We start from the raw sequence: 19,170 nt of genomic DNA on the forward strand, positions 1-19,170 counted from the left end.
TACTACCTCCCTAATGCTAGTTTTAAGGATTGTACCTGCGCCATCTAGTAAACTACACTTTGTTTATGTGTTTCTTTGTTTTGTTGTTTGGGGGCAGGGTTTCATTGTTTAAGAGCCCTAGATGTCCCATAAGCTACTCTGTGGTCCAGTTTGGCCTCAACATCAAAGGTGCCCCTGCCTCTCTTGAGATTTAGGTCTGTGCTACCCTGCTCAGCTCTGGTTTAATTATAAGACAGATCCTCACTCCATAGGCTTTACTGGTTTTTGAATTATTTATTTAGATGAGGGTAGACTTGAACTCACTGACCCAGTCAACCTTGGACTCCTGAGGGGATGGATTAAAGGTGTGTGCCACAAAACCCAAAATAGAGCTGCTGTTTTAAGATGATTGATTTTATGGGTAGTGGTGCTTGTATACAAATAGGAATGGATAACCCTCACAGGCCTGTTGCCCTAGCAGGTCAGAATGGGGTTTCAGATTGCCTGGAACTGTAATCACAGATCATTTCTAGCCACCACATAGATGATAGGAATAGAAGATTGATAGGTGCTCACACTTTCTAAAGCAACCCTTCAGCCCACGTCCCACTCTAGATTACATCTCCTTGAGGAAGGCTTTTTGGCTGATCCTAGTTGACTTACTCTCTGCTTCCTTGGGAGCCAAGGGCACCATCTCCCTCACACCCTCCTTTTTCTGTTTGCTTTCGTCCATTTAGGAAGCAGGCTTAATAGAGATCACACAATACTACGACTTACAATTTCGATGAACATGACCATGAACTGAGCATCCTATCTCAGGGATGTCCCAGCATCCTTGCTGCATGCCCCATCTTGTCTGCTGCAAAGAGAGTTGTAGGGAGAATTCCTGTATGTGGGGTAGCTCCCGACCATCTGAGTACATGCAGAACCCTGGCTAGTATAGTAATGGGGTCAAGCTATGCTCCGGCACCACCTCTAGAGTGGTTGATGCTGAAATTTATTGACCGAGCATCCACTTCATTCCTTGAGCTTCAATGTATATTCCTGTCTCTGACATAGCAATCTGTTCCAAATCCAGTGAAAAAGAATATCTTCCAATTATGTCGTGTCTCTCATCAAAAACTGATTAAACCCTTACCTGATGCAAACTCTGGTCACATGAATAAAATCAAACAAGAAATAGTTATTCATAACAATAATCCTAGCCATAAGAAGGTTTCTGAGGCTGAAGGATTCCTAGAATTGGACCTCTAAAACAACCTTGGATTCAGAGCATGACATGGTCACTGGTACAACTTGAAAACTGAATAGATCTTATGCAAATGAAGGAATAAATGTACCCACATGGTGTTGTATGGTGTATTAACAAATGGAATGTTTTTTATTTATCCAAGAAACTTTTGGGTGTGTTTGTGTGTGTGAATGACGATGAGTGGGAAATTTGTTATCACAAGTCCTTCTGATTCAATGAGTGAAATGATTACAACTTTGATCTATAATTTAAAGGGTGGAGATTAGACCAGGAAATCCAATTCCGGTTTGGGTTTGAAGGGTGTGGCTACAATAGGGAGGGGCAAGCAGAGATGTATATAAAGGCTTCCATGGAGCCACATATCACAGTCAGAGGCTTGCATCTTGCAAATCTCCCTGATTCGGCTGGGATTTGGCAACATATCTGCATTGCTCAACTGGTATGTAAACCCTTTTTTTTTCTCCTTGGGTCATGCAGTTTGATATAGAGAAATTCAGACTCCTTAAGAGGAACATGTTGAGGATCTTGGGTTTCATTGCAAATGAAATTTTAGCCTCATCACCAATAATATCCCATGATAGCTTGTGTATATATTCCATTACTTTGCCTGATATAACTGCTTGAGACAAGGATTCTGTATGTTGTTCCAACTCTCTTAGAGCTGGCCATGTGCCTCCAGGTAAGCTCCAAATGAGACAATCTGATGAAAATGCTCCCTCATGTTTCCCCTTCACTGTAATGGTCTTTATTTTTTTGTGAGACCCTGGATTACACTGTAGACCTGTAAGCCAGGTATCTTTGATATCCTTCCACATCATATAGCTGAAATGACACATGTGATTTACTCATGTGTCTTGCCTTAGGTTTTCCATCGCCTCTTTTACACACACGTTTGCTCTGTGGACATATTCTACTTCACAGACACAGGTGAGATTCAATATTGTAGAAATGCACTCAAGTCATTCTGTTTTCTGGGAATTAATCTTGATCCATAACTCATGGATTTACATTGGTATGTTTGTTTCCTCGGTTATTTTTTGTTTGCATAGGTTTGAGATATTTTATTTTGTTTTTGAGAAAGTGTCCTACATAAAATATTTTGATCTGACAATTATGTGAATATTTGCTTGATATAAAGACTTCCACATTATCATTGTGGGAGCCTCTCTTTCCACTACCAGTTTAGGTTGAACAGGCAAATTGATTTCTCTGTTACTGTTAGAGCATTAGCTCAGAAGCTTAGTGGTTGATATAATGTTGAGGAAGTTGTATTAAGTTTGTCTTGAACGTGTATTCCTTTCTGACTTCTTGGCAGGAGTCTTTTGACTCGAGACTTTAGAAGATGAGTATTCAGACCGCAGCCACACTCAAGAAGCTGGCAATTCAGTCTCTGGTGAGAGATGAGGCTTTGGCCATATCCTCTCTGGAGGATCTCCCCTCTGTACTCTTCCCAGCACTGTTCAAGGAGGCTTTCAGTGGCAGACAAACCAAGCTCATAAAGGCAATGTTGGCAGCCTGGCCTTTCCCCTGTCTCCCTGTGGGGGCATTGATGAAGACGCCTAAACTGGAAATGTTGCAAGCTGTGCTAGATGGAATAGACATGCGACTGACTAAAGGGTTTCACCCCAGGTGAGCAAAGGTCAAGTATTATCTAAGAGACCATGTGGGGTACACAGTAGAGATTGTGGGGTCATTGCGAATGGCTTCTGATGGGATCACCAGACAGTGATTCAGGAACCTTATAGCTATTGTGTGCTTGGACTAAGGACAGTTATCAGTGGATTAGGGCTTTGATCCAAGAAGCCTCACAGTAGAATGTGCCTATCTATCCCTGCCATTCCTAAAACCATTAATAATGGGACTAGGGAGAAATAATGAGTAACTTAGAGGAAGGAAAGTGGTCAGGGCCACACATGCAGCTCAGAGAAAATTGTGCAGCATGCATGTGTGCACATTGCACTGTTGTTTAAAAAATATACAGCTTGGCAGGCTGAGGGGTATTTCACTATAGAGTCACTTAGTGAACCCTTACTGAGGGTCAACGCGGCTGCTGATACTTGACATGTGTTCACCCTCAGCAGGGGAAAACTTCAGGTTCTGGACCTGAGGAATGTGCACCATGCCTTTTGGAACATATGGGATGGTACAGAGGACGATAGCTGTTCTTCAGAGCCCTCGGATGAGAAGCCAGTAGTGAAGGTCCTTCCCAGATATGCAGTGAGGAGGCAGCTGAAGGTGGTAGCTGAATTGTGCCTCAGGCCACGCCTTGATGAAGCACAAGCAGCCTTCTTGAAGTGGGCCCAGCAGAGAAAGGACTTCCTACATTTGTGTTGTGCAAAGATGAAGATCTGGGCTATGCCCATGGACTTTATCAGCAAGATCTTGAATATATTTCATCCAGAGCATATTGAGGAATTGGAACTGAACACTCAGTGGAATTTGTACAAGCTGGCCGAATTTGCTTCCTGCTTTGGGCAGATGAGAAATCTTTGCAAACTCTTCCTGGCACCCCTCTACAAGAACGTCTTCAAGATTTCCAATAGGACAGGAGACAGAGAAGAGCAGTCTATCCAGGAGTTCATATCTGTCTTCTCCAAATTCAATTGTCTCCAGCATCTCTCCATGAGCGGTGTCCATTTCCTCAAAGACCACATGAATCAGGTCCTCAGGTGAGCAAGGATGGAGGACTGGGTCAGCTAGCAGAGCAAATTTTCCTCTTCCATTTTAAAGATTAGTGGTCCAGGATGCCTGTCTGTCAGTCACTGGGAACAAACATTTAGGGGCTGCTTAGAATATGTACGTAATGTGTAGTGATTCCAAGTCTTAAATGAGCATGCCTGAAGCAGAGGACAAAAGGGAGATAAGGAGTAGGTCAGATATGGTGAGGAGGGCTTGAAATTCTTCTTGGAATCATACACAAACAATCCATCAAAAAGGGGACAGGAAGAGTTGAATGTACTTAGATCTTGAGGGACTCAGCAGCAATGTGAGAAGGTGAGCTGTCTGCTTAGATCTGTGGGCACAGCGTTCCCTCTCCCCCTACTACTCCGTGAGTGAAATGCTTGACCCTCAGTAGGGCTGAATGCATGAGACAAGAGGGAGTGTGGCATCTGCATGATAGCATGAGTGACTGTGGAGAGGTCAGGGTGCAATGCAGCATTGACTGAGGCCACAGGTCATGTCCGTAGATCCTGTCAGGACTCTCCTGGCATGAAACTTCCTCCTTGGTATCCTGGGTTTTATAGGGTATAATGGTTTTCTGTTGAGACTATGGCCAGCAGATCAAGTGTGGGTTTGACTTCACTAAGCTGATTCCAAAAGGAAGCATCTCAGATAATATCTTTGATCATTTGCTCACACTCAGCTTGGGGTCCCTGTTCCCTTCTAAGACATTGAAAAGCCCACCCCATGCTCTCCATCACCATTTGCCAGAACTAACCCTCTGGTCCCCTTCATCTCTAGGCACCTGATGACGCCACTGAGCTCCCTTTCTGTCACTCACTACCAACTTTCACAGTCAGACTTGGATTCCTTCTCCCACTGCCAGAGTGCCTTTCAGCTAAAACATCTGGAAATGAAAGGTGTGGTTCTAACAGATTTGGATCTGATGCCTATGAAATGTCTCCTCCAAAAGGTGGCAGATACTCTAGAAACTCTGGATTTTCAGGGATGTAGGGTGAAGGACTCCCAGCTGATTGCCCTCCTACCTGCCCTCACACATTGCTCTCAGCTCACCAAGATCAACTTCTACAACAATTGCTTCTCCATGCCCATCCTGAAGGACCTTTTGGAGCACACAGACAACTGGAGCAAGATGAATGTGGAACAATACCCTGCCCCTCTGGAGTGCTATGATAGGTTGGCTCATGTCTCCAGAGTAAGATTTGCCCAACTTGTCTGCAGCTCCTGGAAACTCTCAGGGCAATAAGGCAGCCCAAGAACATCTCCTTTGCTACAGATAATTGTCCTAAATGTGGTGAGCGCTGTGTCTATGGCCAAGGTGCGAGATTTTGTTTTTGCTGGCACTGAGCATGGATACAGGACTTCCTGATGTGAATAACGGGCAGGACTGGGACACATCTCTCATGCATGGTGGTCAGAGACTGTGACTTCAGACACTTTATACATGCTTGGAAACAAAAGACTGTACAAGAACTGAGATCCTGGAAGCTGAGCTTGGCATGGGAAACAATCTGTTGGACTGTGTGAACAGAGGACTTGTGGAGTCAGGATGACAACTTGGCTGTTTTGAGTGACTTCTGCCAGGACAGATTAAGAGATGCTTTGTAATGGACTTGCCAACTTTTGTTCTGAACTGTAATGTCAAGTCAATAAACAGAACCAGGGTTCTTTTTTTAGATGTCATTCCTGGTGTGTAACTAGCATAAAGTATCTACCTTTAATCATTCTGCAACAAATACCCTCTGGAGAGAGTCAAAATGAACACATGGATGCCAGACATGTAATGATTCAAAATCCTGGGTACATGGATAATGTTATAAGCTAAGGTGATTCACATATGGATCTCTAGGTTAGCATGTGCTAAAGAAGAATTCATAAGAACAACCTACATGTCTCTCACACTTCTTTTTTATTCCTTCCCATCCCTCCTCTCCCTGCCTGCTATTCAACTTCACAGGCCTTGTTGCTTTGAACCTTTGAACTTGCTCCATGCTTGCCCACAGCAAACTCCTTTCATGCTCTACAGACAGACAACCAATCAAAGAAGCCAAACCCCACGTATTAAAGGAGGTGACTCCTGTTTTAATAGTACATTTTGCTAGAAAAGAGGGCCAAAGTTTGGTTTCAGCACTTTTATCATCAGATGCCTCCAGCTGGAACTCAAGCTTCAGGTGGTAGGTCCATCTCTTCAGATATCTGTGGATCCTGGCTTTTACACATTATGCACAATACATATGCATATACACCAAAATGAAAAAGTCTTAAAAAGCCCTCCATTTCACAAATATTTCACAAAATGAACTAATTTATTAAACTGAGGTTGCTTGAGTTGTGTGTGTCTCCAATGATTTTCCCCTGCAACACACTGTGAAGAGAATATGTGAAGTTTCAGGTGTATTAATTGAGCTTAGTTGTTGAGCAGCAGCCTAGCTAGTGTTGGGCTCCAGTGGTTCAATCTCCTTGAGCCCTTATGAGACTAGGTTGGTTGATCCTGTAGGTTTTCTTCTGGTGTCCGTGAACTCTCTGACTCCTTCAATATTCCCTCTAGTCTTCCACAAGATTCCCTGAACTTTGTCTAATATTTGTCTGTGGGTCTCTGCATCTGTTTTTGTCGGTGGCTGGGTGAAACGTCTCAAAAGATAGTTATTCTAGGATTCTATTTAGAGAATATCATTAATAATGTCAGGGCTCTTGAACTCATTGTAAAAGGTGACACTTCCTGAACAGAACACCCATAGATCAGGCATTAAGACCAATACATTTCAAGTGTGACCTCAAGAAAGTAGAAATCCTCAGTAAGGCAAATACAGCATCAGTAGGTCAAAACAGTACCCTAAATAATGGCAAAAATATCTTCACCAGCTGTACATTCGACAGAGGGTTGATATCAAACAATGTAAATACCTCAAGAAATTAGACATCAAAAACCCAATACTCCATTTAAAATAAAAATGGAGTACAGAATTCAACAAAGAATTTTCAACAGGAAAGCTCTAATTGCCAGGATATACTTAAGGAAATAGCCAACATTCCTACGAAAATGCAAATTGTAAGGAATCTGAGATTCCTTCCTATACACATGAGCATGGCTAGGATAAAAATGGAAATTACCGCACATGCACGTGAGGATTTGGAGCAAGGGAGACAATCTTGCATTTCTGGTGAGTGTGTAAATTTGCACACCATATTTGGAAATCAAGCTGGGTGATTATCACAAATAATTCTACTTCAAGGCCCAGTTATACAATTCCTGGCCATAAACTCAAAACTTGTTCTACCATAGCACAAGGACACTTGCTCAACTTCATTCATAGCACCTTTATTCATAATAACCAGAAACTGTTAGCACACCACCTGTCTCTCACTGAAGAGTGGATAAGGAAAATCATGTACATTTCTGTCATGGAATACTAATCATATATTAAAAATAAGGATTATAATGCAGTTTTCAGGCAAATAAATAGAACTCAAAAAATATCCATTTTAGTGAGGTCATTGTGCCCCAGAAGAATGTGCATGCTATGTACTCACTAATACATGGATATTACCCATAGACTACAGGAAAAGCATGCTACAATCCAAACACTCAAAGAAACTAAGTAAGATTAGGGCCCTAGGTAAGATGATTGAATCTCACTAGGTAAGGTAAATAGAATGTATATTACTAGTGGTTGATCAGAGGGAACTGTATGGGTGCTGGTATGGGACACAAAGAGAGGTATGGAAATCAAGTTTGTTGGGAGGAGCCGCCTCCACTGTGCTGGGAGAGAGAAATACAATCCATTTGGGGGCATCTCAGGTACAAGACAGACACACAGGATGGGGCAGGCTCCTGGGAGTATATGGGAGTGACCTTGGCTGGAAACTCAGGAGCTGGGGATAGGGAGACTGAAAGTGGCCACTTCCTGTAGTCAGGCAGGATTTCCAGTGGGGGGAAGGTAACACCAACCCACCAACAAAACCTTCCATCTAAAATTTTCCCTGCCTACAATATGTGCAGGTATAAACCTGGAGCTGAGTTTGAAAGAATAGCCAACTATAGACTGGAGAAACATGAGGATTAACCCATGTCAGAAAGCCAAAGTCTGACACTCTTGATGATACTTGGTTGTGCTTAAGAACAGAATCCTAGCATAACTGTCATACAAGAATCTTCATCCAGCATCTGGTGGCACCAGAAGGATATGCACAGCAAAACATTAGGCAGAATTCAGAGAGAGTTGGGGAAAAGTCAAAAGGAGGATTGAGGGAGTCAGATGGTGTCAATTTACCACAAGGAGATCAAGAGAACCAAGTTTCCTGGACTCACTGGGTTATATCAGAGACTGAACCACCCACCATCAAAGAGCATGCATGGTCTAGACCTAGACTCCCTGGACATATGGAGCAGATGCGAATCTTGGGCTTATTGCATGCCTCATAAAAACCAGACAGCAGGGTTTCTCTAATTCAACTTCATGGCCTTCCATGGGAAACTTTTTCCCTAGCTGGGCTTCCTTGTCTGGCCCCAGTGGGCATGGATGTATTTAGAACCGATGTAAGTTGGTGTGCCAGGGCATTGAGGAAACTGCTGGGGGTAGGGCATGTGTGCCTCTTCTTCTCTGGGGAGAATGGGAACAGGAAATGAGGGGGAAATTAGACATCAAAAACCCAATACCCCATTTAAAATAAAAATGGAGCACAGAGTTCAACAAAGAATTTTCAACAGGAAAGCTCTAATTGTCAGGAAATACTTAAGGAAATATCCTAGGAAAATGCAAATTGTAAGGAGTCTGAGATTCCTTCCTATACACTTGAGCATGGCTAAGATAAAATCTGAAAGGACAGCACATGCTGGTGAGGATTTGAGACAGAGAGACAATCTTGAATTTCTAGTGAGTGTGTAAATTTGACCACCAAATTTGGAAATCAAGCTGGGGGATTATCTCAAATAATTCTACTTCAAGGCCCAGTTATACAATTCCTGGCCATAAACTCAACACTTGTTCTGCCATAGCACAGTGACACTTGCTCAACTTCATTCATAGCACCTTTATTCATAATAACCAGAAACAGTAAGCACACCACCTGTCTCTCACTGAAGAGTGGATAAGGAAAATCATGTACATTTATGCCATGGAATACTAATCATATATTAAAAATAAGGATTAAAATGCAATTTTCAGGCAAAGAGATAGAACTCGAAAATATCCATTATTAGTGAGGTCATTGTGACCCAGAAGAATATGCATGCTATGTACTCACTAATACATGGACATTACCCATAGACTACAGGAAAAGCATGCTACAATCCAAACACTCAAAGAAACTAAGTAAGAATAGGGCCCTAGGTAAGATGATTGAATCTCACTAGGTAAGGTAAATAGAATCTATATTACTAGTGGTTGATCAGAGGGAACTCTATGGGTGTTGGTATGGGACAGAAGGAGAGTTATGGAAATCAAGTGTGTTGGGAGGAGCCGCCTCCACAGTGCTGGGAGAGAGAAATACAATCCATTTGGGGGCATCTCAGGTACAAGACAGACACACAGGATGGGGCAGGCTCCTGGGAGTATATGGGAGTGACCTTGGCTGGAAACTCAGGAGCTGGGGATAGGGAGACTGAAAGTGGCCACTTCCTGTAGTCAGGCAGGATTTCCAGTGGGGGGAAGGTAACACCAACCCACCAACAAAACCTTCCATCTAAAATTTTCCCTGCCTACAATATGTGCAGGTATAAACCTGGAGCTGAGTTTGAAAGAATAGCCAACTATAGACTGGAGAAACATGAGGATTAACCCATGTCAGAAAGCCAAAGTCTGACACTCTTGATGATACTTGGTTGTGCTTAAGAACAGAATCCTAGCATAACTGTCATACAAGAATCTTCATCCAGCATCTGGTGGCACCAGAAGGATATGCACAGCAAAACATTAGGCAGAATTCAGAGAGAGTTGGGGAAAAGTCAAAAGGAAGATTGACGGAGACAGATGGTGTCAATTTACCACAAGGAGATCAAGAGAACCAAGTTTCCTGGACTCATTGGGGTTTATCAGAGACTGAACCACCCACCATCAAAGAGCATGCATGGTCTAGAGCTAGGCTCCCTGGACATATGGAGCAGATGCGAATCTTGGGCTTATTGCATGTCTCATAAAAACCAGACAGCAGGGTTTCTCTTATTCAACTTCATGGCCTTCTATGGGAAACTTTTCCCCTAGCTGGGCTTCCTTGTCTTGCCCCAGTGGGCACTGATGTATTTAGAGCCGATGTAAATTGTTGAGCCAGGGCATTGTGGAAACTGCTGGGGGTAGGGCATGTGTGCCTCTTCTTCTCCGGGGAGAATGGGAACAGGAAATGAGGGGGAAAGGGTCACAGGGTAGGTATGGGAAGAAAGCAACTTCAGGATGTGATCAGGTGGTAAAGTGAATACACAAATGAATTAATGAAAACCCAAAGAAATGACAGATAGGGAGCTAGATATGATTCACAGTTAAATGTTGCCTACTGCAAACTAAATAGAAACACATTCTATCTGAAATATGGTAGCAACATGTTTTCTTAAGCCTCATATTTACACTAAAAATCATTAAATATGCTAATTTTGATATACAGTAAAGTAATGAGGATTGTGAAGCTTTGTGGCTACTGTTAGTACATACTTATACCTGATAATTAACATATGTAAATTATTCAAACAATGTTGTTTCAGTCAGACATCATGCTACATATACAAATAGCTAAGGTTATATTTATTTTATTTTACTATCTGCCCACTGCACATTTTTTATTTTTCCTCTCTTTTCTTTTCTTTTTTTAAAATTAGATGTATTCTTTATTTACATTTCTCTTTGGGGGAGGGCTTTGGATTTGTTTTTTTCAAGACAGGGTTTCTTTGTAGAGCCATGGCTGTCCTGGAATGCACTCTGAAGACCTGGCTGGCCAAGAACTCAGAAATCTGCCTGCCTCTGCCTCCCAGGTCCTGGGATTAAAGGTGTGCTCCATCATTGTCTGGCCTTTATTTACATTTCAAATGTTTTCTCCTTGCCTGGATCACCCCCCTCCCAAAAGTACCATTAGACCTCTTCCCTCCCCCTGTTCCCCAATTGAACCCCTCCTTTTGCCTTGTCATGATATTCCCCTACACTGCTGTATTGAGCTTTTCCAGGACCAGGGCCTTCTCCTTCATTCTCCTTGGGTTACAACACATTTTATGAAAAAATTATTTTCAGTAAAGGAAAGCAATGGAAAGGGGATGGAGATATAACTGAGCATTTTAGAGTACTGGATTCTCTAACGAATACATGAGGTTCATTTGCCTGCTTATATGTTGCAGCTTCTGTGTCCTGTATTCCCAGTGCTCTTAACTGCTGAACCATACTTTCAGTAAATATGAGGTAAACATGATCAAGGATCAGCTTGGCACATAGTCTACAGATAAGCCAACAAGACAGGAGCTAGACAGGTAAAAGGCTCTTACCACACAAGGATGCAGAGGTATGGACTCTTTACTTTGCATGTAGCCTAGGTTATAGATGGAAACTCTTTCATCAAGGCAGCCTTAAAATTAGTGCTGGGGTTCAATACAGGAAAGGATCTCAGTATCCAAATGTGAGAAGTAATATAGTACAGTCCTAGAAACTTGAAGGTTGTGAGCTGTATCACTCTTGTTCATGAGAGCACCTGCAACATGGAGAAGGCAAGTGACACCTTAAGGTGAGCCCCAGTCTTAAGGACAGTTTCTGCACAACCTTAGAACTGGCAAGCCTGCCCCTGAGATTACTCACTAGGCACTTCTGGAAGAAAGTTACCAGATATTCACAGGTTGAGGATCAAGCCTAATTGTTGCCAGTGTCCTGTGATAGCCAAATTTCTGAAGAAAATGTTGGGAGAAGCTGTTCGCAGAAGATCCACTGGATTCCAAGCCTGTAGTCTGTGGCTTCTGCCTGTTAAATCCAATTGACAATCAAGGAAGTTAATGGTAGCTCACAGCTTTGGGCAGCAAACAGGTGTTCTGAGTCACACAATGTTCCTTCCAAGTTCCTACAGGTGTAGCTCAGGGGTGACAACAGAAAGGAATTGTGTGTGCAAGGAAGATGTGAGTGGCTAAATTCAAAGGTCACAACTGTGAAGCAGCCGCTACACATTCATTGGTGGTAGAGGGCAGCAAGCTACCAGAATAATATCTCAGAGCACCAGATCAGAAAAGGGGCTGGAGTATGTTGGCCAGAGAAAGAACAGGGCTTAGCAGCAGGATCGCATCCTCAGTCAAGTCCAGAGGAAACCCTCAAGGGCAGAAGTCACATAAACAAACAAACAAGAAACAAACCAAAATAAGATAACCTGCCAGGCTCCCCAACCTCCTACTCTGACAATCATGCAACAGAAGGCCAAAGTCACCAGGACAGGGCTCCTAGCACTTTGGAGAAACCATGCAGACCAAACATAAGAATCTACTGTGCCCCACCATTTGCATGAACTTCTTCAACACCCAGGACATGCTCCGCAGAGGGACACAGGTCAATCACAGAAAATCTCTCCAAATAAGCTTGCAAGAATATAATAGCATCTGGAATCTATTCCCTCCCACTGAGTACAGAGCCTGGACCTGAACAAAGCCCCTTTCCCACCCTTGGGTGTTTTGGCAAAAGCCTACATTGTGTCTAAGGCTGGAAATTTGTCAGGCGCAGTAAAAATGAGTCATTATCTTTATCTTTGACCAGAGCTATTTTAACTCTTCCAATAAGAACTATAGTGCTGAGTAACTTATCAAGGTCAGTGGTAGCCCCTAGGCTCCATAATTCCCTGTGCATCAGTGCCATCCAGCTCAATGTCTCTTTTAACTTGGACCCAATTTACACTGAAATTCTTTCTTTCCAGTATGGATTTCTCCTTGCTTTTCCCTAGAGCCATTCTTAGCTCTTTGGAGAAACCTGTTTTCTCTTGACCAACGGGATTAGAAACTTCACTGGGTTTCATTCATGAAAACTAGGACAAGAGACTGAGCTGCCTATTTACCACTGAGCTACAATTATTAGTATTTGGTTGGGTGAGACAGAATCACATTATATCGGCTAGGTTAGATTCAGTTTGGAGCCATCCTTCTTCAGTCTCCTGAAGCTTTCTTTCACCAACTTCCTGGATCAGCTCTCATGCTGTTCTGTACTTGAGAACTGTCTTGCTTCATTTGCGTATTGGTGTACCAGCAGCAGAGCATGCATGTAGATGGGGAGGACTCAAAACTGCAGTGGTTTCTCTCCTTCCACCCGAGGGCCCCATTACTGAACTCAGCACTTACTTGGGCGGCAAGTGCTATTGCTCTTTGGGCCATCTCACTGGACCTTAAGCTCTCTGGAGGATTTTCTTTTAGAATTGTGTTTTGGGTAATTTTTGCTTTGCTTGATTGCTTGTCTGGTTTTGGGTTGTTTGGTTGTTGGGTTATTTGGTTGGTTTTTGAAAGGGATGGTCTGTTTAACATGTCTCCTTCTTCCTGAACTCAGTCTGAACAACATGCTGACCTTGACCTTAGTCCTTCACCTGCTACTACCTCCCTAATGCTAGTTTTAAGGATTGTACCTGCGCCATCTAGTAAACTACACTTTGTTTATGTGTTTCTTTGTTTTGTTGTTTGGGGGCAGGGTTTCATTGTTTAAGAGCCCTAGATGTCCCATAAGCTACTCTGTGGTCCAGTTTGGCCTCAACATCAAAGGTGCCCCTGCCTCTCTTGAGATTTAGGTCTGTGCTACCCTGCTCAGCTCTGGTTTAATTATAAGACAGATCCTCACTCCATAGGCTTTACTGGTTTTTGAATTATTTATTTAGATGAGGGTAGACTTGAACTCACTGACCCAGTCAACCTTGGACTCCTGAGGGGATGGATTAAAGGTGTGTGCCACAAAACCCAAAATAGAGCTGCTGTTTTAAGATGATTGATTTTATGGGTAGTGGTGCTTGTATACAAATAGGAATGGATAACCCTCACAGGCCTGTTGCCCTAGCAGGTCAGAATGGGGTTTCAGATTGCCTGGAACTGTAATCACAGATCATTTCTAGCCACCACATAGATGATAGGAATAGAAGATTGATAGGTGCTCACACTTTCTAAAGCAACCCTTCAGCCCACGTCCCACTCTAGATTACATCTCCTTGAGGAAGGCTTTTTGGCTGATCCTAGTTGACTTACTCTCTGCTTCCTTGGGAGCCAAGGGCACCATCTCCCTCACACCCTCCTTTTTCTGTTTGCTTTCGTCCATTTAGGAAGCAGGCTTAATAGAGATCACACAATACTACGACTTACAATTTCGATGAACATGACCATGAACTGAGCATCCTATCTCAGGGATGTCCCAGCATCCTTGCTGCATGCCCCATCTTGTCTGCTGCAAAGAGAGTTGTAGGGAGAATTCCTGTATGTGGGGTAGCTCCCGACCATCTGAGTACATGCAGAACCCTGGCTAGTATAGTAATGGGGTCAAGCTATGCTCCGGCACCACCTCTAGAGTGGTTGATGCTGAAATTTATTGACCGAGCATCCACTTCATTCCTTGAGCTTCAATGCATATTCCTGTCTCTGACATAGCAATCTGTTCCAAATCCAGTGAAAAAGAATATCTTCCAATTATGTCGTGTCTCTCATCAAAAACTGATTAAACCCTTACCTGATGCAAACTCTGGTCACATGAATAAAATCAAACAAGAAATAGTTATTCATAACAATAATCCTAGCCATAAGAAGGTTTCTGAGGCTGAAGGATTCCTAGAATTGGACCTCTAAAACAACCTTGGATTCAGAGCATGACATGGTCACTGGTACAACTTGAAAACTGAATAGATCTTATGCAAATGAAGGAATAAATGTACCCACATGGTGTTGTATGGTGTATTAACAAATGGAATGTTTTTTATTTATCCAAGAAACTTTTGGGTGTGTTTGTGTGTGTGAATGACGATGAGTGGGAAATTTGTTATCACAAGTCCTTCTGATTCAATGAGTGAAATGATTACAACTTTGATCTATAATTTAAAGGGTGGAGATTAGACCAGGAAATCCAATTCCGGTTTGGGTTTGAAGGGTGTGGCTACAATAGGGAGGGGCAAGCAGAGATGTATATAAAGGCTTCCATGGAGCCACATATCACAGTCAGAGGCTTGCATCTTGCAAATCTCCCTGATTCGGCTGGGATTTGGCAACATATCTGCATTGCTCAACTGGTATGTAAACCCTTTTTTTTTCTCCTTGGGTCATGCAGTTTGATATAGAGAAATTCAGACTCCTTAAGAGGAACATGTTGAGGATCTTGGGTTTCATTGCAAATGAAATTTTAGCCTCATCACCAATAATATCCCATGATAGCTTGTGTATATATTCCATTACTTTGCCTGATATAACTGCTTGAGACAAGGATTCTGTATGTTGTTCCAACTCTCTTAGAGCTGGCCATGTGCCTCCAGGTAAGCTCCAAATGAGACAATCTGATGAAAATGCTCCCTCATGTTTCCCCTTCACTGTAATGGTCTTTATTTTTTTGTGAGACCCTGGATTACACTGTAGACCTGTAAGCCAGGTATCTTTGATATCCTTCCACATCATATAGCTGAAATGACACATGTGATTTACTCATGTGTCTTGCCTTAGGTTTTCCATCGCCTCTTTTACACACACGTTTGCTCTGTGGACATATTCTACTTCACAGACACAGGTGAGATTCAATATTGTAGAAATGCACTCAAGTCATTCTGTTTTCTGGGAATTAATCTTGATCCATAACTCATGGATTTACATTGGTATGTTTGTTTCCTCGGTTATTTTTTGTTTGCATAGGTTTGAGATATTTTATTTTGTTTTTGAGAAAGTGTCCTACATAAAATATTTTGATCTGACAATTATGTGAATATTTGCTTGATATAAAGACTTCCACATTATCATTGTGGGAGCCTCTCTTTCCACTACCAGTTTAGGTTGAACAGGCAAATTGATTTCTCTGTTACTGTTAGAGCATTAGCTCAGAAGCTTAGTGGTTGATATAATGTTGAGGAAGTTGTATTAAGTTTGTCTTGAACGTGTATTCCTTTCTGACTTCTTGGCAGGAGTCTTTTGACTCGAGACTTTAGAAGATGAGTATTCAGACCGCAGCCACACTCAAGAAGCTGGCAATTCAGTCTCTGGTGAGAGATGAGGCTTTGGCCATATCCTCTCTGGAGGATCTCCCCTCTGTACTCTTCCCAGCACTGTTCAAGGAGGCTTTCAGTGGCAGACAAACCAAGCTCATAAAGGCAATGTTGGCAGCCTGGCCTTTCCCCTGTCTCCCTGTGGGGGCATTGATGAAGACGCCTAAACTGGAAATGTTGCAAGCTGTGCTAGATGGAATAGACATGCGACTGACTAAAGGGTTTCACCCCAGGTGAGCAAAGGTCAAGTATTATCTAAGAGACCATGTGGGGTACACAGTAGAGATTGTGGGGTCATTGCGAATGGCTTCTGATGGGATCACCAGACAGTGATTCAGGAACCTTATAGCTATTGTGTGCTTGGACTAAGGACAGTTATCAGTGGATTAGGGCTTTGATCCAAGAAGCCTCACAGTAGAATGTGCCTATCTATCCCTGCCATTCCTAAAACCATTAATAATGGGACTAGGGAGAAATAATGAGTAACTTAGAGGAAGGAAAGTGGTCAGGGCCACACATGCAGCTCAGAGAAAATTGTGCAGCATGCATGTGTGCACATTGCACTGTTGTTTAAAAAATATACAGCTTGGCAGGCTGAGGGGTATTTCACTATAGAGTCACTTAGTGAACCCTTACTGAGGGTCAACGCGGCTGCTGATACTTGACATGTGTTCACCCTCAGCAGGGGAAAACTTCAGGTTCTGGACCTGAGGAATGTGCACCATGCCTTTTGGAACATATGGGATGGTACAGAGGACGATAGCTGTTCTTCAGAGCCCTCGGATGAGAAGCCAGTAGTGAAGGTCCTTCCCAGATATGCAGTGAGGAGGCAGCTGAAGGTGGTAGCTGAATTGTGCCTCAGGCCACGCCTTGATGAAGCACAAGCAGCCTTCTTGAAGTGGGCCCAGCAGAGAAAGGACTTCCTACATTTGTGTTGTGCAAAGATGAAGATCTGGGCTATGCCCATGGACTTTATCAGCAAGATCTTGAATATATTTCATCCAGAGCATATTGAGGAATTGGAACTGAACACTCAGTGGAATTTGTACAAGCTGGCCGAATTTGCTTCCTGCTTTGGGCAGATGAGAAATCTTTGCAAACTCTTCCTGGCACCCCTCTACAAGAACGTCTTCAAGATTTCCAATAGGACAGGAGACAGAGAAGAGCAGTCTATCCAGGAGTTCATATCTGTCTTCTCCAAATTCAATTGTCTCCAGCATCTCTCCATGAGCGGTGTCCATTTCCTCAAAGACCACATGAATCAGGTCCTCAGGTGAGCAAGGATGGAGGACTGGGTCAGCTAGCAGAGCAAATTTTCCTCTTCCATTTTAAAGATTAGTGGTCCAGGATGCCTGTCTGTCAGTCACTGGGAACAAACATTTAGGGGCTGCTTAGAATATGTACGTAATGTGTAGTGATTCCAAGTCTTAAATGAGCATGCCTGAAGCAGAGGACAAAAGGGAGATAAGGAGTAGGTCAGATATGGTGAGGAGGGCTTGAAATTCTTCTTGGAATCATACACAAACAATCCATCAAAAAGGGGACAGGAAGAGTTGAATGTACTTAGATCTTGAGGGACTCAGCAGCAATGTGAGAAGGTGAGCTGTCTGCTTAGATCTGTGGGCACAGCGTTCCCTCTCCCCCTACTACTCCGTGAGTGAAATGCTTGACCCTCAGTAGGGCTGAATGCATGAGACAAGAGGGAGTGTGGCATCTGCATGATAGCATGAGTGACTGTGGAGAGGTCAGGGTGCAATGCAGCATTGACTGAGGCCACAGGTCATGTCCGTAGATCCTGTCAGGACTCTCCTGGCATGAAACTTCCTCCTTGGTATCCTGGGTTTTATAGGGTATAATGGTTTTCTGTTGAGACTATGGCCAGCAGATCAAGTGTGGGTTTGACTTCATTAAGCTGATTCCAAAAGGAAGCATCTCAGATAATATCTTTGATCATTTGCTCACACTCAGCTTGGGGTCCCTGTTCCCTTCTAAGACATTGAAAAGCCCACCCCATGCTCTCCATCACCATTTGCCAGAACTAACCCTCTGGTCCCCTTCATCTCTAGGCACCTGATGACGCCACTGAGCTCCCTTTCTGTCACTCACTACCAACTTTCACAGTCAGACTTGGATTCCTTCTCCCACTGCCAGAGTGCCTTTCAGCTAAAACATCTGGAAATGAAAGGTGTGGTTCTAACAGATTTGGATCTGATGCCTATGAAATGTCTCCTCCAAAAGGTGGCAGATACTCTAGAAACTCTGGATTTTCAGGGATGTAGGGTGAAGGACTCCCAGCTGATTGCCCTCCTACCTGCCCTCACACATTGCTCTCAGCTCACCAAGATCAACTTCTACAACAATTGCTTCTCCATGCCCATCCTGAAGGACCTTTTGGAGCACACAGACAACTGGAGCAAGATGAATGTGGAACAATACCCTGCCCCTCTGGAGTGCTATGATAGGTTGGCTCATGTCTCCAGAGTAAGATTTGCCCAACTTGTCTGCAGCTCCTGGAAACTCTCAGGGCAATAAGGCAGCCCAAGAACATCTCCTTTGCTACAGATAATTGTCCTAAATGTGGTGAGCGCTGTGTCTATGGCCAAGGTGCGAGATTTTGTTTTTGCTGGCACTGAGCATGGATACAGGACTTCCTGATGTGAATAACGGGCAGGACTGGGACACATCTCTCATGCATGGTGGTCAGAGACTGTGACTTCAGACACTTTATACATGCTTGGAAACAAAAGACTGTACAAGAACTGAGATCCTGGAAGCTGAGCTTGGCATGGGAAACAATCTGTTGGACTGTGTGAACAGAGGACTTGTGGAGTCAGGATGACAACTTGGCTGTTTTGAGTGACTTCTGCCAGGACAGATTAAGAGATGCTTTGTAATGGACTTGCCAACTTTTGTTCTGAACTGTAATGTCAAGTCAATAAACAGAACCAGGGTTCTTTTTTTAGATGTCATTCCTGGTGTGTAACTAGCATAAAGTATCTACCTTTAATCATTCTGCAACAAATACCCTCTGGAGAGAGTCAAAATGAACACATGGATGCCAGACATGTAATGATTCAAAATCCTGGGTACATGGATAATGTTATAAGCTA

At 43.2% G+C, this 19,170-nt stretch overlaps 2 protein-coding genes across 2 annotated transcripts; both read left to right on the forward strand.

The window, feature by feature from the left end:
- The first annotated feature begins 2,573 nt into the window (after window positions 1-2,573).
- LOC127696282 (PRAME family member 8-like) lies at window positions 2,574-5,260 on the forward strand. The gene is given in 4 exon segments (XM_052198852.1): window positions 2,574-2,860; window positions 3,313-3,900; window positions 4,694-5,121; window positions 5,124-5,260. Coding segments are annotated over 4 exon segments (1,440 nt in total).
- A 10,746-nt stretch (window positions 5,261-16,006) lies between these two features.
- On the forward strand, window positions 16,007-18,693 carry LOC127696283 (PRAME family member 8-like). The gene is given in 3 exon segments (XM_052198853.1): window positions 16,007-16,293; window positions 18,127-18,554; window positions 18,557-18,693. Coding segments are annotated over 3 exon segments (852 nt in total).
- Window positions 18,694-19,170: the final 477 nt, after the last annotated feature.

The sequence above is a fragment of the Apodemus sylvaticus genome, chromosome 11, assembly GCF_947179515.1.
Source record: "Apodemus sylvaticus chromosome 11, mApoSyl1.1, whole genome shotgun sequence".
Taxonomy (NCBI): domain Eukaryota; kingdom Metazoa; phylum Chordata; class Mammalia; order Rodentia; family Muridae; genus Apodemus; species Apodemus sylvaticus.